This window comes from Erythranthe guttata, chromosome 5 (assembly GCF_056151865.1).
Source record: "Erythranthe guttata isolate IM_541 chromosome 5, IM_541, whole genome shotgun sequence".
Lineage (NCBI taxonomy): Eukaryota > Viridiplantae > Streptophyta > Magnoliopsida > Lamiales > Phrymaceae > Erythranthe > Erythranthe guttata.
In genome coordinates, this window is record NC_142537.1 from 12,552,530 (window position 1) to 12,576,279 (window position 23,750).

The 23,750-nt window shown below is 34.3% G+C and overlaps 2 protein-coding genes across 2 annotated transcripts; both read left to right on the plus strand.

Moving 5' to 3' along the window:
* Positions 1-15,124: 15,124 nt before the first annotated feature.
* LOC105976277 (labd-13Z-ene-9,15,16-triol synthase, chloroplastic-like) lies at positions 15,125-17,302 on the plus strand. The gene is made up of 2 exons (XM_088818829.1): positions 15,125-16,091; positions 16,506-17,302. The coding sequence occupies exons 1-2, from the start codon at positions 15,192-15,194 to the stop codon at positions 17,133-17,135; spliced, it is 1,530 nt and encodes a 509-aa protein (XP_088674955.1). The 5' UTR covers positions 15,125-15,191; the 3' UTR covers positions 17,136-17,302.
* A 2,448-nt stretch (positions 17,303-19,750) lies between these two features.
* Positions 19,751-20,821, plus strand: LOC148770657 (uncharacterized). Its single transcript, XM_088817973.1, has 3 exons — positions 19,751-20,217; positions 20,306-20,412; positions 20,529-20,821. Exons 1-3 carry the CDS (start codon positions 19,751-19,753, stop codon positions 20,819-20,821), a joined length of 867 nt encoding a protein of 288 aa, XP_088674099.1.
* Positions 20,822-23,750: the final 2,929 nt, after the last annotated feature.

Sequence of the window (23,750 nt, forward strand, 5' to 3'; positions counted from 1 at the left end):
AACTTAATTTCATTTCACCACGTACACGTCCACAACCAGTTCGAACCGTTTCACTTTATCAAAACACCTTCCCAAAACCAATACTTTGAAGTAAAGGCTTTCAGAAAAGATCGATTGGAGTAAACAAACACCATAAACCACATGTACATTCAAATAATATTAAAAACTTTAAAACCAAAACCCCTACCTGGAATTCGTCAAACCAATCCACATAAAGGCATCACGTCGTTCAGCAATACTCATAAATAAAACCTAAGCAATAATTAAAATAAAATTTTAAATTTAATTATACAATTCATCAAATTAGAATAACTCTCTGCCAATATATGTGTATCCTACTCATTGCAATCCATACACCATCGTACTATCACATATACACCCATATACTACACATATACTCTCACGTTTTAAAACCGCCGTTCTCTTTCTATATGTAACTCTATTTTCAAGTTTAGGGTTTCCTAGCCCACTAACTAAGGATTTATATCTTATATATAAAAGGGGTAACGTCGGTTTCTTTTTTAGAGAAACCCTAGGGTTTTTTGGGATAAAATCTTTTTCTCTTCCCTCCTACTCTCTTCCGTATCCCTCATCTTCCAAAACCGCCTTCAACTTCTGATCCACGTCTCCTTCCTCCCCACACTTCTCTCCTTTTTCTTCTCCTTCCACGTCTATTTCCTCCCCCCACTTATTTTTCAGTTTTTTTCCTTTATAAACGAATCAGCAACTATGAACATTATTCATGCATACAGCTTTCGAGATTCCCCTCAACGTCTCTTCCATCTTCGGCGGCGGTTATTTACTGTAAGCAAGGCTTACATACGCCCTCAATTTAATTTTTTACATCCCTCAATTTATTTTTTTACATGAATGTAATGTACGGTCATTCTGTTGATATTTTGTCCTGCGTGGAAGTTTAATTCATGATTCTCTTACAGGATGGCTCAGAATTCACTTATCTCAGCCAAATCAAATGTGGTAGCATAGATTGGGTGATTAGAGTTCGTCTCTTGCATCTATGGATCGTGCCTAATAAAAGCATTGAGATGGTTCTCATGGATCAGAATACGTCGGGTGATCAAAAATATCTTATCGGTTAATTCTATTAATAGTTCCTGTAAACTTTTTGGTCTATATTTTATTCCACAAATTTATTATGTTAGTTTAACCTTCCAGATGTGATCAGTCATCTTATTCCACGGTCTGATACTAAGGAAATACAAAGGGATGGAAAGACTCACAAGCTAATGGGTCTTATTCTTCAAGATCTAGAGTATTTCCCCTGCTAAGTCTAATTTGTTTATTATAATTCTGTATTTTTTTTTTTAATTTGATTCCAAAGTTGAATCATATTTGCATCTTACCACATAAATATATCTCATTTAAATTACATGGCCATCAAACTAAATTGTAGTTTATGGGACATTTGAGGAAAACAAATGTATTTTTTGCTAAATCCATGTTCATCAAATAGGGAAAAAAAATAGGGAAAAAAATTTCTAAACTAGACCAGAAATTTAAGTAATTGTTTTTGATAAAGCAATTCCATGTTCATCAAATAGGGAAAAAAATATTCACGTTGTTAATCAGGCAAAATATGCAACAATTTTTATATTCGTAAGTCATACCTATCATATGGTGTTTCATTTTTTGATTTGTGTACATATTTAATATATTTATAATTCATGTTTCTTTTAATATCAATTGTAGTTCTTACTAACTTGACAACGCATTTTTCTACAATATTTTTTGCTTCAATATATTTCTTATCAAAATAATTATATACAATATTTCCGAATAATTTTTTTCTAAAAAAAATTAACCGTGCATCGCACGGGTAGATTACTAGTAATTAAATAAACCAATAAATTCTATAATCATATAATAATAAAAACAAATAATAATTAACCATTAATAGATAATGAGGAAATATGCAATACACCCCTCAAATGGAAAATATTATGAACTAAACTTAATTGACTTTAAAGACTTTTTCCTACACCCATTTTTTGATAAGAATTTGTGAGACCCCCCTCACCCAATATGAGAAGACAAAATTGCCCTTTCTCTCTATTTTACATTTCATATCTCTCGCTTTTCTCATCTCGATCTCCCCCTCTTCTCTCGCATTAAAAATCTCTCCACGCTGCCAATCAATTTCTCTTCCGTCGATCAATCCAGGCGTCGCTCGTTATCATATATATCCAACGACATAAACATTTATTCATTTGGATCTAACTTTGGAAGTTCGTCGATTTATTGAAGATTCAAATCTTGTGGGAAATTTCAGATTTTAATTGGGATATGTGGTGATTTTGGATTTGTTGCTGCTGGGTTTCAAACTCCGTTGAGTTGCTGGTCTGGAACTAATTTTCACTGTGATTGAATTTTATTGTTATAAGTTTTGGAGAATTAATAGGTGACGAACTTTTGTGAAATGGGCGAGAAAAAATCGAAATCGTCGAATCAAAATATTTTTTGTCTATTGTAGTTGATAAAAATAACTAGAGTAGTCATATATAATCGTTTTAGCGTTATGTGTTGTAATTGAAACTCAATTATTAGAAGTCATGTTATCAGTGAAACTCAGTTACTCATATCATGATATAGTCACGTTCTAAATTATTCACTACAAGTTGACTACGATAGCAAGATTCAAACGGTGAACTTTGAGGGTTTCATTATTTTGTGTTATTGTTAGTTTTGATTATACAACAAATCATTTGCAAATTCGTTGTTTAGATTTTTTTTATCGTGTACAAATGTGTAGATATAGTTTCGTTGATTGTATGGCTTGGTTAAAAAAAAACCAGAGTAGTCACGTATAGTAGTCTTGTGGCTGCAAGCGGAACATAGGTGCTTTAGGTGTGTGGGTTGACCTCTCGTTTCGTATAGTATCGTACTTGTATACAATCATATTTTCATTCATATTTTCACACAGATATGTACAGATTATCACACAATTGGTTTTTTTAAGCATTTTGTTGGTCTATTTAGTAGGACTGTAAAATTTAACATGGAACCGGGTACATACATTTATATGTAGTCACATTCAAAGGTGTACACTTATCCTGATAAATATTTGTAGTCGTATATTATATTTTTTTTTTAGTTATATGCGGTCAAGTTGTTTGTCTAAATTAGTTTTATTTTACGACGAACATATAGAAGGAAATTATTGTCGATAATCGAAGGAAAAATGTAGGGAGAAACAATTTTTATTACATTTTGAAATAAGCAGCACTGAAATAGAAAAAAGAAAAACTCCAGTAGCCTTCTGAATTTGGAATATAATACACAAGTACGAAAAAAAAACAATTCATCATATTGAGTCACATTATTCATATGTGACTCCCATCGTACAATTTTTCGTCCTCCACACAATTTTTCTCACTCTCGAACAGTTGCTCGTTGGGATCATCGGCATTCATTTGTTGTTCCTCTAACGCCAACTTCTTTATAGCATCTGTCAAACGAATGTTATTGTTAGAACCACAAAGTGCATTGAATAGAATACCAAATACTACATTAACAGAAATATGACTACACATGACTCATATATGACTATTACAGAAATACGATATATCTGACTGCTTTTGTAATTTATTATATAATTTCACATATAGGATTATAAACGGCTAGGTTTTACATGACCATACACTAACTAAGCATGCCAACAATGTGATTACACACCGAATAATATGAATACACATAACTTCGAAGACATTGATAAACTGTTTGCTTAGTTTATATTCTTCAGTTACGATCAAATTAGCTCAAGTGACTACGTCTGAAAAAAGATACTAATCATACCCAACACCAAAGAAAAATTCTTATCAGCACCAAATATGACTATACATTACTATAGTGTAACTATACATGACTACTACAAAGAAAACCTACATATGACTGTAGTTGAAATTTTTCGTAGATATAACTACATATGCATTCAACTCACACATTAACACAATGAAAAAACATGACTTCACACAACTACACACACAAAACATAATATCAAGGGACAAAATAAACAGTACGACTGTATATGACTACATCTGTATTAACACATTGACTGAACATGACTTCACAACAGGACTGTATATGCCTATATCTGATTCTACCCACACATTAACACAACAACATCACATGACTCCAGAAGACTACACCCATAGAACATACATGCAGCATAAATGAACACACTTCAGATTTGTACCATTGTGGCTATATCAGTTATTTTGTACCCATTCAGCATAGAAGCAAAATCGTATTCAAATACTAGGTTTATGTTACAAATCCTTACCAGCGTCGAGATCCATAATGTCGCGAGAGATTGGGGCCTCGTTTGCGGTTCAAGAGTGATTTTCTCTTACTAGGTTTATGTTACAAATCCTTACCAGCGTCGAGCTCCATAATGTCGCGAGAGATGGGGGCCTTGTTTGCGGTTCAAGAGTGATTTGCTATTCACTTGGTTTTAGATTTCAATAATGTAATAACAAGTGCATATGACCAATGACACAACATATTTCTACACATATGGACTTCATAATAAAACATTAGGAGGTCCTCATCAAAAAATACAACAGTAATTGAACACATATATGTTTTACCCAGACAATTAACACAATTGCAGAACATGTGACCTCATAATATTAACACAGGACCCGCTGGTGAGAAACATTGTCACATCTAATACCAACACAATTTGAAAAATGCAGATATACCAAACATGACTATGTATTGGTACAACTATGTAGAACCTGCACACTTAACAAATGGGCAGAATATGACTCAATATGACTATAAGACATGGTCTTCTGGACTCAATATGCCTCAATATGACTCAATATGACTAAAAGACAAGGCATACTGTCAGGATCTGCATATGACTCAATATGACTATAAGACATGGTCTTCTGGACTCAATATGACTAGAAGACAAGGCATAATACCAAGAGCTGACTCCTATTTGACTATCGGAGACTCATACTGGTAACAAATATTATCGCACCACATTTACACAAAAATTTCAAACATGCACGCATTCCAAACATGACTGAATAAGAAATGAAAATTTGTTTAAATTGGCTACGAAACTTATTTGGATCTCCTGAAATAATTTATTTATTTTTACCAGTGTAAAAAAACAAAATCGCACCCAAATTTTAGCTATTTACCAACATCGAGCTTCCTGATATCTCGAGGCTTGGGTCCTCGTTTGCGCTTTGAAATTGCCTTCTTATGCATATTTAGGGTTTAGATTCTGAAGTGACTACTAATGGCGGAGTTCAAACTGTATATGACTATCAATGGGGGGTACGGATGGAGGGTTGCTGAGCAAAATAGGGTTTGATTTTAGTATGTGACTGGAGTTTTGAAGCGAATGTTTATGGTGGTGGAGGATTCAATTTTGTGCGGCGGTTCAGCGATGGTGATTCTCGTTTTTTTTTTTTCCGTTTTGGTAGCAGTTTTCTGGAAAGAATAATATAAAGCAGATTAAGCGGCATTAGACGCCTTGTTATTAGGGATTGTGATGAAAAATAGGTTAATTATTAAGGAGCGTGTTAATTGGTGGAAGGGTATCATTGGGATTATATTTTCTAGGGGTTTATCACAAAGAAAGAATAGATGGGTGGACATATCACTAGTTTTTATCTATAGGAGGTGGTTATTGCTAATGACCCCATAAAATAAAAACTAATATTTCACGGTCATTATACCTCAGGGGTTATTGTAATTTACCTATAATTTTATCATGACCTATCTTATGTAATTGGGAGATAACTACTGACTTGGAATTTCAATATTAATTAATCTTATTAATTATTCTTTTTATTTATCTCTTTTCAATTTTCTTTAGAGATACATCTTCTTTTATGACTGGTCAGAATAATATACCTTTAAATTTACAACAATAATTTTCTTAAAGAAATTATATTTAGTTAAGGAATGTTAAAATAATTGAGATTCTAGTGTATGAAGGTTCATTGATGAAAAATATTAAATTATCTATAAGTACCTATAATAAAAGCGAATTAAGTATTTCATGATTGAAATCAATATCGCTAAATAAAAGATATGAATTACAAAATTGTAGTAATAAAAAAACAAGGAGCTAGAGACAACTCCATATAGTAGGATATATTTATTCGGCGAATTGCATATAACCCCAAGGAGGATGACTTATTTGCACTCCTACCCAGACTAAAATCACTCGTACAAAAAAAAAAAAAAAACTCATCTTTTCGGCTCTTGTCCAAAATACACCTCACAATATAATTTACATCAATTTTATCCATAATGTTCCAATAACAAATATTGCTCATTAACCCCAGATTTTAACAAATAAATCACATTAACCCCTATTTTCACAATTTTTTTCATGAACTTTTTTTTTTCCGACCCGCTGATCGGGGTTGATCGCCAGTCTCCGGCGTTGACTTTGTTTTTCTTTTCGGATTTTTTCCCGTAATTGTTTTTCCCCTCAGTCGTCGGCATTGACTTTTTTTTTTTAAATCACTGCATTAATTTTGCTGTCAAACAATAAAATTAGTGTCTGAGACAGTAATATTACTGTCTCATACAGTAAAATTACTGTTTCAGACAACAATATCGTAGGCTGAGACAATACCAATAATATTAACACAACAACATCACTATCTGAGAAAATATTATTAATACTAAGATAGTAATAATACTGAAAAAATTTAAAAAAAAATGTTAAAAAACAGTTCAATGTCGGGGATTGTCAGTCATCGACATTGGAGGTCAAAATTGGTAATTGGTAAAATTCGGGATAAATTAGGATATAGATCATGAAATTGGAGTTGAATTGGGGTTTCACGGAGTTTGGAGAAATTTTTGTATATATTAAAGAGTTTTCTTTATTAGTAAATAAGTTTGAATGATGTGGATATATTTGCAAGACAAAGAAATAGGATATCCATCTTTCAAATTAAGTGTTTTTGTCATGGTTTTTGTTTTTTGCAATTCCCCCATATTTATTCATGTATCTTGAGTTATTCAATTCATATATGACATGTGAGACTAATATAATACTATATGATGGTGTTAAGATCTACACTCTCAAGACCTCACTCCAAAACCCTACTCCTTTAAGACCGTAAGAACGTACACGAGACGACGGATCTTGGTCCGGTGGCAGTAAGATTACAAACCATTAGTAGAAAAATGGTTTTTTACTACGACCATTAACCGTAGCACAAGGTATCAAATTCGTAGTAAAAAGGCTTTTGCTACGCATTTGCTACGAATTTGCCCCGTAGCATATACGGGCGTGACAAAAACTTTGCTACGGTAAATAACCGTATCAAATACATTTTTGCTACGGCAAATCCTAGTATTTACTACGACTTCAAAATTGTTCCGTAGTAAAAAGTACCTTCTATTACGGCTTTTTACCGTAGCAAACAATTTCGTAGTAAAAAGCAAAATTTCTACCGGTGAACGGAATTTAGTTAATGTAGAAGAGAGAATTTCCGAGAGAGTATCAATATATTATTAAAACGTAACACTATTAGGGTTTCTTGCGTTCATTTATATACAAGACCAAAGATCAATTAAGATCATTTAATTATGTTATTAATTGATACTAAATGTTGACCGTAATTGTGCTGTCACTGACACTAAATTAACGTCATTATACTGTAATGACAGTTAATTAACGTAATTGTACTGCCGTTGACAATACATTTATGTTATTGTGCTGCCGTTGACCGTAAATTAATGTAATATTATTATTTTTTTATTTTTTGTTGTTTCTTTTTATTTTGTTTGATTTGTTGACAAGTCAACGTAATTATTATTGTCAACACAATAATATTATTGTAATATTATTAATGTAATATTATTATTTTATTTTGTTTGATTTGTTTAAAGTAAAATAACTGTAAACACAATAATATTATTGTCAACAACATCAATATTATTATTTTTTAGGTTTTTTGTTTTGTTTGAGTTATTCACGGAGTAACGTAATAATATTACTGTCTATTATTGTAATATTACTGTAAACACAATAATATTAGTGTGGTTGACGGTAATATTACTGTTGTTATAGTAATATTGCTGTCAACCACCTCAATATTATTATTTTGTTTGGGTTTTTTTGTTTGTTTGAGTTATTCACGGAGTAACGTAATAATATTACTGTCTATTATTGTAATATTACTGTGGTTGACGGTAATATTACTGTTGTTTTTTTAATATTACTGTCACTCACAGTAATATTAATTCTTTTGGCTTTTTATTATGTTTACATTTGTTGAACGGTCAACATAGTAATATTACTCTATTACACAATAATAATGAGTTTTGTTGTGTTAATATTACTGTGCTAGACATTAATATAGCAATATTACTCTGTTAAACTCTAGTTTAGTTAATTTTACTGTGTTTAACAGTAATATAGTTAATATTACTGTCAATCACAACAATATTGTTGTTTAAATAAAAACAAATGTTACAGAAATTAAAAAAAATCGAAAAAGTCAACGTCGGAAACCGGCGAAAAAATCCGGAAGAAAAGAAAAAAATTAAAAAAAAATAAATAAAAAATTGAAAAGTCAACGCCGGAGACCGGCGGGAAAAAGAAAGTTAAAAAAAAAATTTTTTTGAAAAAAGAAAAAGTTTTGGGTCAAAATTGAATAATTTGTGAAATTTGGAGCAAATTAAAGTATGAGAGGTTATTTTAGTCATTTACAAAAATCTGGACCATGTGTGAACTTATTGATAAAAGAGTTTTTTGTCTTGATCTCTTTATGAATAAGTACCCATTGATGGGCTTATTTATAGTGACTCCATATATATATATATATATATATATATATATATATATATATATATATATATATATATATATATATATATCCTTATCTTTTAGCAATTTAAAATTGGTTTTTTATAAGTCATGAATGAATAAGTTGAGCTATCCATACTGATGATGCTAATTACTTAGATCACCTGGGGTGGTGTAGAAAATGAAATGGGAGAGCAAAGCGGATCAGTAGCTTGACAACTTGATGATCGTGAGGTACCTGCGATCATAGAACACGTGAGCTAAGCCGGGGGTGGATCCGGCGGAAACCCCTCCGACGCTCAAGTCAGACGTGCTGATCGTAGAAATAGTCCAGAGAATACGTATTGTAGTATTGCTCAGTTAATAGGACGTACCTTAATAAAATGAGTAAAACCTCTATTTATATGTCGTTTATTGGGTTGGGTTTACTTTGTTGGGCCCAAGCCTTACTTGAAGGTGTTTGGGCCTCGGTGATATTGGTCTTCGATATTGGGCTCGTGGCCCAGTAGGTAAATAACTTGAAGGCCCATTGGGTTGGCCCAATTAGACATATGCCAAATTGCGCGTAGATTTTGACTACCCTCTACCAAATTGCGCGTAGATTTTGACTCGCTTTACCAAATCGCAGGTGAATTTCAGCGCGCTTCACCAAATTGCGCGAGCTCTCTAGCGCGCCTACCAAAATGCGTTCGCTATCAAATGGAAAATAAAAAATTATTTCTCCACACCATGCCAACGATTAACGCAAGACTACAACACCGATCTACTCTCGACAAGATCCGGTACCCTTTTCAACGTGGCTCCCACATCCTCTCGAGAGTGGGGGGCTTGCGAGACAACTCCCACGAGGAGCCCACTCGCTAAGTAATACAACCCGCAGCGAAACAACTCCCACGAGGAGACAACTCGCTCGGCCATACAATCCGTTTCGAGATAACTCCCACGAGGAGACAATTCGCTCAGAGCGACCTCAGTCCGTGCGCTCCTCAGTCGCGCGCCATCCGATGCTCCTACAACTCCCTTGCGAGACAACTCCCACGAGGAGCCAACTCGCGCAGTAATACAACCCGCAGCGAGACAACTCCCACGAGGAGACAGCTCGCTCGGTCCTACAACCTCTTACAAGGAAACTCCCACGAGGAGCCAACCCCCTCGGGTCTCAAAACCACAGCGAGATAACTCCCACGAGGAGACCATTCGCTCCGTCCTATAGCCCGTTGGGACAACTCCCACGAGGAGCTAACCCCCTCTAATCTCAAAACTACAGCGAGATAACTCCCACGAGGAGTCCACTCGCTCAATCCTACAACTCGTTGCGAGGCAACTCCCACGAGGAGCCAACTCTCTCGGATCTCAACACCACAGCGAGACAACTCCCACGAGGAGACCACTCGCTCCGTCCTATAAACCGTTGCGAGGCAACTCCCACGAGGAGCCAACTCCCACGGGTCTACAAAACCACAACGAGATAACTCCCACGAGGAGGCCACTCGCTCGACACTACAACCCGCAGCGAGACAACTCCCACGAGGAGCCAACTCGCTCGACACTACCTCAGGGGTGTTTGTAATTTACCCTATATATATATATATATATATATATATATATATATATATATATATATATATAACCCAACCAGTTAGAGAAGTAGCCCAAAATAATTTGTTTAGTTAATTTTTTTTATTATTAAAAATTTAATTATAAGTAGTATAATTATAATAATATTAAGTATATTAAAAATTAATTTGTTTTGTTAATTTTTTTTTTATTATTATTAAAAATTATAAGTAGTCTTCTTTAAATTTAGGGTAAATTACAAACACCCCCCTGAGGTATGGTCAAATTACAAAAAAAAAACCCTCTTGTTTGGATAATTATATCTACCCCCATCAACTATGATTTTTTCTTACACCTGCACCCTTATAGTGCCAAATTCAACATAATCATCTAGATTCCGTGAAATGTGCTCTAGTTTGTACTCGTTTTGTGTAAAAATACAGTTTCCGATGCACCACAAACTGATATATACAAGCTAAAAATCACATATTATGATCATCTTGCTTCATAATGTAGAGTTTGAATGCGATAAAACGGGTACAAAAGTGATAATATTCCATATAATCTCGAAGATTCCACTAAATTTGAGGAGTTGAAGGGGTGGTTGTAATTATCCAAACAAGAGGGGTGTTTTTGTAATTTGACCATACCTCAGGGGGGTGTTTGTTATTTACCCTTAAATTTATAATTATTTTCAGCCCCAAAAGATTTTAAAACTTTAATTTTCACCCCAAAATAGAGTTTTCCGTTACTTGCTAACGGATATGTAATGGCGGGGACCAAAAGTGTTTGAAATTGGAACTTGGAGGTGAACAAGGGGGGCCAATCGGGCCAAACATGAGGGACCAAAAGTGCAATTCTCCATATATATATATATATATATATATATATATATATATATATATATATATATCCGCCTTCATTAATAAGGTGTCATTTTTCAAAAGCTCGCTTAGGGCCCCGGAAATGTCAGGACCGGCCCTGCGTCCGGCTATAGTACCTGGTTCTCGAAACAATTTTACTATGGTCTCACTTTCCCCATCTCATCTTTTTTTACCGAGATAGCTCAATTGTACGAAGTATCTTTAAATCAATTTCATCGGAACTGTATTGTGATGATGGTAGGTTTTAGGATGCTCCTTCCCGTTTCAAAGGCGTCATGGTCTTAGAGAATTCGAGTTCTTACCATATTTCCATTTCCTCCCATCCTCGTTTCAAGTTTATAATGCCTCCTGATACGGCCCGTTTTGCCCACTTGGGCTAAATCCACACAAATATAGTACGCCCAATAATTAATGGGCCTGAGAGGACAATGAGGCCCAAAATAAGTACAAAAGAGGCTGAATGGCTCATCTTTCATGGTTTATATAATATTATAAAAGAAAAGCAGAAAAAACATTCTCTAACTTGATCGTCGAAACTTCTACATTTGGAAACAACCTCATAGTGTTACTGGTTTGACGGCCGACCCAATTCCCTGATGAAGTCAAAACTCAAAAGTCGACGTTGCCAGAGACCAGGCTGATGTCACGACCGTCGTCCTCACCACGAAAAAACGGAGTCGGATCACTATTAAACACATTGAGCTCAATCCATTAACCTTATACTACAGTCATACAACACATTATATTTAACATATAACTATAAGTCCAATCTTTGAATTATTGATATAAACTTTCTAAAATATATAAACTTAAGTATCATTGAATTAGACGTCAGATCAATAATACAGCACAAATTATTTGTATGAAAGTCATACAAATTATTGAAAAATGGCTTAAAAAATCTCAACTACCAGATGCTCAGCATCTTGTTGAGATTGGCAAGTTTAATTTAGGGGAAACTACAGTTTGCACCCCTGAACTATGGGGTCTGTCTCGAACACCCCCCTAAACTACCAAACGTAACAAAATAGTCCATGTCTTTAACAGTCAAACATTAAGAATTTAACACCGTTAGAAATAATGGGCATTTACATTTTCACCCTTATTATTTTGGGTCCTTAAGATATAGGTCCCTAGTGACAAAACTAATTAGAATTAAATGACAAGTTTAACTAAACATTTGCTTCAAGTCCTTTATTAAATTCATTCCGAAAATGCCCTTTCACTCATCTTTATTTTTTCAATTTACACTTTGCATTTTTTTATATTATTATAAACAATTTTTTTTTCTTATTTATAACATCGTTTTTGAAAATTACGATTTTTTTTCTTCTTTTTGTTAAATAATTCAGCAGATTTCAAAAATACTAAAGTATACTAATACTAAAGTATACTATAGTGTACTATGTTATACTATGGTGTACTATCGTTTCTACACTATTATTAAAAAATATTTTTTTTCTACAATATTATTAAAAATTACAAAACAAAACTTGTTTTTCCTTTTTGTTAATTCAATATATATATATATATATATATATATATATATATATATATATATATATATATATATATATATATATATATATATATATATATATATATATATATATATATATATATTTTTTTTTTTTTTTTATTTGTTGTAATACTATAGTAGACTATGGTATACTATGGTGTACTACCAAACCCTAGCCGCCAACAACACACAACCCTCGTCAACCCTAGCAGCCAACATCTGCAGTCGTCGCAACCGTAACCTACCAATTTTGGGAAAACCTAGATTTACGATTTTGAACCCAAATCGAGAAAAATCTCTTGAAGATCAAGATCGAATCTCTACCATAACCACATCCCCGCCGCCATCTCGACCACCACAACCGGCTGCCATCTCGACAACCACAGCCCACCGGCGCCGATTGCTCCACCACAGCCCCCGCCGCCGCCCACAACACCTCGCCTCCATCTCAACTACCACAGGCCGCCGCCGCCTCCCCCATCCCAGCCCCCCGTCGCCGCCTCCTCCACCCCAGCCCCCGCCGCCGTCCACAACACCTCGCCACCATCTCAAAACACAACCCGTCGTCGCCACCTCCTCCACCCCAGCCCCCGCCGCCGCCCACAACACCTCGCCACCATCTCAAAACACAGCCCGCCGCCACCGCCTCCTTCACCACAGCCCCCGCAGCCGCCTCCTCATCCACCACAACCCTTGGCTTCGACTATTACCAAATTAATTAACAAGAGAGATGTATGGAGATAGAGAGGTGAGAGAGAGAGATGGAGAAAAAAAACGAGATTGGAAAAAGAGATTAGAGAACGTGTGAGAGAGGGAGGGAGAGAGAACGTGAGAGAAACCAAAAGAACGAAATAAATCTGAATGGGAGAAACGGGAATATGTAGGTTATATAATTTAGGGTATAAGGGCAAGATAGGGATTAAAAAAAAATTAGGGATGTGGCTCATATATTATTTCAAATTAAGGATTTAATTAAAAAAATGAATTTGAACTTGTCATTTAGTTCAAATTAGGTTTCGTTTGAGGGGCTCATAGCATATTAACCCTATTATTTTATGCTGCAAAATTAAATTAGCGGTGTCCAACCGACGTGGCATCATCCTCACCATGGAAATTATCATCTCACATCACATTCATGTGTAACAAAGTGTCCGGCTGTTTTGTGTCGATGGATTTCGCCGATTTGTATTTGTTTGCGAATTTGGGTTTATTCATCGAAATCGGAGTCAAATTAAACGGCTACGGGTTTATGCAGAGGCCATTTTTTATTTGGAGATATTTTCATATTTGATAACGAAGGAGGCGGCGTATCAGCAGTAGGTGTTGTTGAGGATGGAAAGAGAGGCGTGTGCCCATTTATACATTTGCAATGTGAATTTTTTGTATCCCAGAAAACTAATGAAATAAAAATCTTCTGGTGAGGGAAAAAAATACAGAGGTGGGAAGAGGTGTCGTGATACACAGAGGTGGAAAAGTTGGACAGATCTTTTCCTTAATTCAATTATTTATTTGTATAAATAATAATGTATATCTTTCGTTTAAAAATATAGAAAAGTCACTTACAACTAAATAATATGAAATGATTATTAAAAAACTTCATAAAAATAGAAATAATTATTAAAAAAAACATAGATAAAGCAATATTTATAAATAAATAAATGTTGTGAGATAAATAATTATTGGAAATAAATAATAGAACTTTAGAAATGTGTACAATAAATTTCAGTTGACTAAAATTAAAAAACAAATTGAAATAATTTGAGAAATATATCTCTGAAGACAAGTGAAGGGGTAAATGTGTCCAAATAAATCCATGTGATGGTTTAAGATCTGAAAAAGCAAAGTCAACCCTCCACATCAGCAACAATTAACGGAATGGCCTAGCGGTTGGAGCAAGAGAGCTTGGGTCAATTGACCCAAGTTCGAATCCCCTTGTCAACGGTCGCTAGGTCGAGCTTGTCACACATGGTTAGCCTAGTGTGGTTTACATCTCTCGTATGGTTTGCAAGCTATTATACGAGAGTGTAGGTTTACCCAGTGCACCTATATGGTTGGTTGCGGGTTCCTGCATTACCAAAAAAAAAAAAAAAAAAACAATTAACGGAATGGCAAACGGAGGGATTGTTTTGTTACATTTTACAGTATAGGGGGTGTTTAAGACAAGCCCCATAGTTCAGGGGTGCAAACTGTACTTTCCCCTTTAATTTATAAATAATTTATTAGAAGTTGATGACTCAAAACCATATAAATAAAATATTCAATATAGATATAATATTTTTCCATGTTTCACGAGTCCGATATATATATATATATATATATATATATATATATATATATATATATATATATATATATATATATATATAACCCAAGCAGTTAGAGAAGTAGCCCAAAAGAAGAAAAAAAGAAGTAACAAATGGATGGGCTGTATGTAGTAGCAACCTTCTCAATCTCAACTTTGTTCATGTCCATTTTATGGTACATCAAAACCTCACAAGGTAGAAGAACAAATCCTCCCCTGCCACCTGGTCCCCTCGGGCTTCCGATCCTCGGATATTTGCCGTTTATCGGCAACAATCTATTCAAAAAATTCACAGTATTAGGACACAAATATGGTCCGATATTCAGTCTATCTCTCGGTAACAAACTCTGTGTTGTGATAAACTCACCATCACTCGTAAAAGAGGTTGTTCGCGACCAAGACTCTGTTTTCGCTAACCGCGACATTCCCGCTGTAGCAATCGTTGCCACTTACGGTGCGAACGACGTCGTTTTCTCCGAGCTCAGTTCAAAGTGGCGAGCGATGAGAAAACTATTCGCTCAAGAGATGATGAACGCCAAAAGTCTCGATGCATCCTATAATCTTCGCAGGGACCAGGTTAGAACGGCAGTTAGACAAGTCCACGCTAAGATTGGAAAGCCCATCGAAATCGGACCGTTGATTTTTCGCAACGAGCTAAAGGTCATGATGAACATGTTGTGGGGCGGGAAAATTGAAGGCGAAGAGGGCGAAGGAGTTGCGTCTGAGTTTCTAGCCGTGGCACCAAAGCTTGTTGATTTGTTCGGAAAGCCGAATATTTCCGATTTCTTTCCAATTCTTGCTTGGCTTGATATTCAAGGAGTAAAGAAACAGATGGAGACTTATATGCAAATTTTCGACACGATTTTCGAAACCGTTATTACCCAACACGAAAGGAATTTATCCGGAGAAATCAAAGAAGGGAAGAAAGATCTTCTCCAAATCTTGTTGGAGATTCAAAATAAGAAAGATTCAGAGATGTCAATCAGTCGCAAACAAATTAAGGCAATATTTATGGTACGTACCTTACTCTAAAGTTGCGATTCAGGTAGAAATTAATCGTAGATTAGTATATAACATTTATTTGATAGAAAACCCTTAAAGTGAGTTGATTTTACTGCAACTATCCATAATTACCAAAAACCCCACTGCAGTTTGTTTCCGTCTTACATTGTCTCTTTGCTGTGCAAATTTTAACATACAATTTTTTATTTCATGGAATATTTTTTCGCAAAATACCAACTTTACCCTAGGGGGAATGGTAATATTTATTTCATGACAAGGGTAATTGTTTCTTTATTTAATAAATATGACCATTTTGTATCAGAGCGGATGTTTAGTAATTGAGGGGCTTTTTGGTAATTAGACCTTACTTCAGTGTTTTCTTTAGTAATTTACCTCATTCAAAAGATTTGTTTTGTCGAATTTTAGGATACTGTGATAGGAGGGACCGACACTACCGCTATAACACTTGAATGGGCAATGGCTGAACTTATGAATAACCCGGGTGCGATGAGCAAGGCGCAAAAAGAATTATCGGAGGTAGTGGGACTAAACGACATTGTTGAAGAGCTTCATATTCCAAAATTGAAATACTTGGAAGCAGTTATAAAAGAAACAATGAGATTACATCCAGCAATACCTCTCTTGATTCCAAGGTCTCCGTCGCAATCTTCCACCATCGGAGGATATACAATCCCGAAGGGTACTACGTTCTTTATAAATGTTCGGTCTATCCAAAGAGATCCTTTGATTTGGGACAAGCCATTGGAATTCAGGCCGGAGAGGTTTCTTGACGACACAATTGAGAAATGTGATTATAGAGGTAATTATTTTCATTATCTACCGTTTGGATCGGGAAGAAGGATTTGTGCCGGGATGCCCCTTGCAGAGAGAATGCTGATGTATTTTCTGGCTTCATTTTTGCATTCTTTCGATTGGAAATTAGGACAAGGGGAAACACTTGATATGTCGGAGGCGCTTGGGATTGTCCTAAGGAAAGGTACACCGTTGATTGGTGTTCCAAGTCCTCGATTATCTGTTTCAGACCTTTATGATTAGTCACACGTTGGTTAAGAATAATAATTGTTTCGGTACTTTCGTTCCGTTTATGTGATTTTATTGCAAGTAGTGTGTTATTGTTATGAAATTTTACTATGAATTTTGATTTCACCGATACACATGTACGCGTGTTGGTGCAGATATGGCTATTGCCTACTTGTTTATCATCTACGTGTGATGTCGTTGGTAATTGTCACCTATCAAAATTGAGTCCTATTAAGTTTCTAATACTTCTTTATCAAGAAAAACCTATAAAAACAACAATTTATTACAACATTAAGGGGGACAAAAGTTGGGCACAAAAGAACAAGAAGACAACTACGAACAAGGCGGAGATCTGACAAATCTCCAAAAGGATGTTTGTCGAGCCAAAAGGATGTTTGGCCAAGTTGCCGATGTGCAGAAACCAAGAGAGTAATTGAAATATATCAAATTTATAACCTTTTCATTTCAGAAAAATATTAAGTTTATTATTATGTCGTTCATAATGAAAGGAACGGAAAAACTGGCCAAATTTCGTTTTTTAACAGTCAATCTATAGGAAGATATGTCACAAGGATGAAAGAGGCGATCTACAAAAACATATTCATAAAAATCTAGTCATTATAATCACGAATTTCACAAGTATTTGGGTATGTGTATTTTCTACCAAAAAAGTGTTTACCACAAACATAAAAGATAGTATTTCAAACATTTGTTTTTAAATGGGGTAATTGGCACTGTGCACCCTCCAAATACATCCATTTGGCATACTGCACTCTTAAATTGCAAATTTGACACTTTCCACCCTCCAATTAGCATTTGCTTGGCAAAATGCACCCTCATTAACTTTCTGGCGCATCCAATTGATCGAAAAAGGGAAAATTACATTTTTCGTCCGCATACTTTACCCGCTTTTTCAAAACTGTCCCCGAACATTTTGGAGTTACAATAGTAGTCCTTAATCATGCCATTTTTTGACAGAATTGGTCCGCCGTTAATTTTTGCCGTTAAGTTGGATGGAAAATGGCATGTGCCTCTCACATGCCTTCAATTTAAAACACTACATGAAAATGGACTTTCAACAACACGCATTGTGTCTTGTTAAAACAGAATTTTCATAATTAAAACTTGATTGAAATTCGAAATTATATAAATTCCAAAAAAACAAAATCGATATATATTGTTTTAAATTATTTTGAGAAATATTCTTTAAACAATTGAAACATTGTTTTAAAAAATGAAATATTGCTTTCAAAATCAAGATTTTCGGAATTCAAATGAAAACATTGTTTCAAAATAAAATAAAAATTTGATCCGCATAGGTGGGATAAGAAACCTCCATTTCAATCTTCACCCTAATTTAATAATGTAAAACTCGATAAATTGTTTCAAAATATTTTTAGAAGCATTCTCTAAAATAATAATATAATGTTTTAAAACCGGAATTTCTTGAATCCAAATGAAAATTATTGTTTTAAATAAAATAAAAATCTGATCGTAAGAAAACCCCGTTCCAATTTTCACCCTTATTTAATAATCTAAAACTCGATATTTGTTTTCAAAATAAATTCAGAAATATTTTAAAAAAAAATATTATTGTGCAAATCGGAATTTTTGGAAATTGAATGAAAATATTATTTTAAAATAAAATAAAAATTCGATCAAACTAGGCGGCATAAGAAAAATCATTTCCAATTTTCACCCATATTGAATGATTTAAAACTCGACATATTGTCTCACAATTGAGATTTTCGGAATTGTCTAGAGGTGAAAATTGGAATGGAGATTTCTAATTCCCCAATTCCTATGGGGTTCTTTTATTTTGGTTTGAAACGATATATTTTAATTGAATTCCAAAAATGCCGATTTTGGAACTATTTTAAATTTTTAAACTATATTTTGATTTTTTTAAATAATATTTCCGAAATAAGTTGATTTTTTTGGAATTTACGTGATTTCGATTTTATATTAAATTTTAATTAAAAATAATAATAATAAAACATATGTTTTAACAAGACGCAATGCGTTTTGTTGAAAGTCCATTTTCATGTAGTGTTGTAAATTGAAGGCATGTGAGAGGCACATGCCATTTTCCATCCAACTTAACGGCAAAAATTAACGGCGGACCAATTCTGTCAAAAAATGGCATGATTAAGGACTACTATTGTAACTCCAAAATGTTTAGGGATAGTTTTGAAAAAGTGAGTAAAGTATGAGGACGAAAAATGTAATTTTCCCATCGAAAAACACATTTTTATCAATTTCTGGCATGCTTTTTTTTTAGCATTTTTTTTCCGATCCCATATTCCGAGTAAACTGCAAAAAATACCCCTGTGTAATCTCTAAATAGTGAAAACCCCCCTATGAGAAAATAAACTAGCAAAAACCCCCTGTGAAATTATTTAAATAGCACACTCGGTCCTTTTATCATTTGAAGGTTGATTTCATATAAAAAGACACAAATACCCCTGAAATTTTGCAATTAATAAATTCTTATAATTTTTAAATATTTTAATTATTTTATTTGTGTTATATCTTAATTATAAAGGTATAATGGGTCTTTAATTTATTTTTATTTTTATTATCACATAATGTTTGTATATTTTACAAGAATCACCTCTCTTGTAAATCAAATGGTGACAAATGGTGAAGTCATGGAAACCCAAAGGGTTGTCGAAAAAATTATGCGAAGCTTGCCGGTGAAATTTGATCATGTTGTTGTGGCTATCGAAGAGTCACAAGATCTTTCAACAATGGCGTTGGAGAGTCTACAAGGACGATTGGAGACGCACGAAGCAAGGATCCTTCAAAGAAATCCTCAAATTACTTCTCTAGATCAAGCATTAAAATCCCAAGTTACATCCACGGGAGGCCGTTTCTCGTTTCATGGTCGTGGCCGAGGTCATGGCCAAATAAGAGGAGGAAGAAACTCTTACAACAATTACCGTGGACAAGCCAAATCAAATGATGAGGCAAAAGAGGCCGAGGCCGAGGATCATATAAAGGTACAAGGCCTTACGTTGAGTGTCATTATTGTCATAAACCGGGACACAAAATCAATGATTGTTGGAAAAAATATCCAGAAAAAGGCAAGAAGTTGGTTATTTGCATGAAAATAAAGTCGAAAATATTGAGACTTTATTGATTGTATCTAATGGTAGCTTTGAAAATACTTGGTATTTGGATAGTGGTGCGAGCAAGCACATGACGGGGAATAAAAAAATATTCTCAAATCTTGTCGAAGCTAGCCATGGGACAGTTACGCTTGGAGATGGATACACCTACGCATTAGAAGGTTTGGAGAAATTGTCTTCAAAACAAAATCCGCAAAAGTCGAAACAATGTCCGAGGTTTACTATGTACCTAACTTGGCAAGTAATTTGCTAAGTGTTGGTCACTTGATGAGGAAAGGTTTCAACATGTTTTTCGACGACTTCACTTGCGTTTTGAAAAAGAAGGATCAACACATTGCAAATATCGGTATGACCGGAAATAATATTTTTCCGATCAAACTTGATAATTTTGAAGCATCTTGCCATTTAACTGTGAAGGACAATGTTTCAAAGTTGTGGCATGACCGGTTCGGGCATCTTAATTTCCAAAGTTTGAAGGAGTTATCAAACAAGCAAATTGTTCAAGGATTGCCAAACATTAAAGCCATGGATGGAATTTGTGAAGAATGCCAATTGGGGAAGCAACACTGAGAGCCATTTCCTTCCAACTCAAATTGGAAATCAAAGTCACCATTGGAGTTCATTCATAGTGACCTTTGTGGAACATTTCAAGTTCCCTCTCTCGATGGTAATCGGTATTTCTTGTTATTTATTGATGATTTTACAAGAAAAGTTTGGGCTTATTTTGTGAAAGAAAAATCCGAAACTCTTTCATGCTTCAAAGATTATAAAATCCAAGTTGAAATTTTTTTCGGTTGCAAAATAAAAATTTGAGGAGTGATCGTAGTGGAGAATATTTATCTTCTTTATTTGAAGAATTTTGTCGAATCCATGGGATTAGACATGAATTGACGGCCCGGTATACACCGCAACAAAATGGCGTGGCGGAGCGAAAAAATCTAACAATCATGGATATGGTTCGGTGTATGTTGAAAAAGAAAAATATTCCATCTGAGTTTTGCGCTGAAGCGGTCGCTTGTGCCGTTTATTTGATCAACCGATCACCGACGAAGAGCTTGGAGAATTCTACTCCAAATGAGGTGTGGTATGGTAAGAAGCTAAATGTTAGTCATCTTAAAACATTTGGTTGTCTTGCATATTCACATATTCCAAATGCTATGAGGACCAAACTCGACGATAAAGGCGAAAAATGCATTTTCATTAGGTATAATGAGAGGTCAAAAGCTTACAAGCTTTATAATCCTCAAACAAAAAAAATTGTGATAAGTCGGGATGTTCGTTTTGATGAAAAATCCTCTTATGATTTTTCAAAAAATTCAGAATCATTAACTTGGCCGATCCTTGGAGACGAAGAAGGCGATTCTCAAGCAATGCAACCAAATGATTGTGAAAATGAGTCTCAACAAAATTCACCATCACCCCCACCAAGAAAAACAAGGAGTTTGAGAGAGCTCTATGATGAAACGGAGGAGGTGAATGCAACAAATTCTATTTTATTTGCCTCCTTTACCGGGGAGGATCCAATCTCATTTGAAGAAGCATCAAAAGAAGAAAAGTGGAATCAAGCGATGAAAGAAGAGATCAAGGCGATTGAGAAAACTGAAACTTGGGTGCTCACACCTTTACCTTCACACAAATCTCCTATTGGTGTGAAATGGGTGTTCAAAACAAAATCCAATCTTGATGGTTCCATCAACAAATACAAGGTGAGGCTTGTTGCAAAAGGATACAAGCAAAAAGGAGGAGAAGACTTCAACGAGGTATTTGCTCTCGCTCCAAGAATTGATACAATTCGCTTAATTATCTCTCTTGCGGAAATTTTAACTAAGTCACTTGGAGGTCCCGTTTTCTCGAAAATGTTGAAGGTTTGGGAGTCAAAAGAAAATTCAATTTACGGGAGGCAATGTTGGAATAAATTGAATAAATGTGAATTCAATATTGGAATTAGTGGCAATTCAATATTGGAAAAAGTGGGCATTCATGTTGGAAGAAGTGGAAGATTGAATGTTGGAATAAATGTGAATTTGAAGCACTATTGTCTACATGTATAGACAATTGTCTTTTGATTTTCCTAAGTAATAAATTAGAATTAGAAGAGTTGTTAGTCTAAAAGTCATCTTGTAATTTATTAGTAGATTAATGTACTCATCACTATAAATATGGAGTGCTAGAGATGATTGTAAGCCAGAAAAAACAAAAAAACAAAAGGAGAAGTAATTTTTCCATCCACAAAACACTTGTATTTTACTTTCTCTACTCAAAAATATTATTTTTTCAAGTCTTCACTAAAATCCAAATTCGGGATTAATCATTTTTATCCTATCCTGGTGCCTACAAAATATAACAAAAAGAAATCTATCTATCTATACTTTCTTACAAGAGCAACTCCAATGGGGGAATCAAATGGAGTATTAAATGATAAAACTTCCATTTTGATTCCCAAAACTCAAAATTTCTTCTCCAACGGAAGCACCAAAGGGGTAGTTTTTTTGATACTTTATCTTCTAGAGGTGCAAAAATGCATCCAAAAGAACCAAGTATCAAATATTCCTACAAATTAGGAACTGCAATTTCAACGTAAAAAGAATAAATTTTCTAACAAATTCCGATGGAATAGGGACCAAATATATCTTTTAATTTATGTTTAATACATTTTTTAAAATAAAATAATTTATTTGGTTCCTACGGATTGGAGCATATAAGTTTTTTCGAAATACCAAAGTATTATTTCAAGCATCAATTAATGGTTTAGATGTCTCATTTTCATAACTACCATTGGAGTTGCTCTAAAAGTGGGAATAATAAGGGAGTTTCTTCCATTTTTTGATAGTTCAAAAATACTCTCTTAAAATGCTAATAGTTAAAGGACATTTTAAGGGCAAAAAGAAACTTCTACATGTTTGTAGCCCACACTCACGACGACCAACAACGAAATACAGTCTATTTGAATTTGTAACCGAAGTGAAAATGTGAAATAATAACTCTTATAGATGGAACGTGAAAATATATATAACAGAGCAACTCCAATGCTAGATATTAAAATTGAGTTATCAAATACTCATTTGATATTTGAAAATTATTTGAATATTGATTTAAAATTCATCTACTCCAACCATGGTAATCAAATTAATTATCAATTGGAAGTTTATTGGTGGTTTTATTTGTAATTGCCACGTGTCAACTTCTGATTGAATGGTTAGGAGGTTATATTTTTGATAACTCAATTTCCAGCAAGTATTTGTACAACCCAAAAGATGAATTATCAAAGTGAAAACCTCATTTGATAACTCCATTGGAGTTAAAGATTTCTATTTTGAAGTATGTAAATGGGGGTTAAATGTTTGAATACTCTATTTCAAGGTAGTTAAAATCGAGATCTAGATCTTAAAATCGTACGATTTTAAGATTTTAGACACTAAGAAGGAGTAAGATCGGACTAAAATCGTAGGTACCTCAAAATCGTGTAAAATCGCGTTTCAAATCGTTAAAATCGTTAAAA

Bases quoted from the DNA above. Each gene is read 5' to 3' on its own strand.
- LOC105976277 (XM_088818829.1), top strand. From the start codon at position 15,192: ATGGATGGGCTGTATGTAGTAGCAACCTTCTCAATCTCAACTTTGTTC. The intron at 16,092-16,505 runs GTACGTACCTTA...GTCGAATTTTAG, and splicing joins AAATTAAGGCAATATTTATG to GATACTGTGATAGGAGGGAC.
- LOC148770657 (XM_088817973.1), top strand. From the start codon at position 19,751: ATGGTGACAAATGGTGAAGTCATGGAAACCCAAAGGGTTGTCGAAAAA. The intron at 20,218-20,305 runs GTTATTTGCATG...GTATTTGGATAG, and splicing joins CAGAAAAAGGCAAGAAGTTG to TGGTGCGAGCAAGCACATGA. The intron at 20,413-20,528 runs GTTTGGAGAAAT...TGATGAGGAAAG, and splicing joins ATACACCTACGCATTAGAAG to GTTTCAACATGTTTTTCGAC.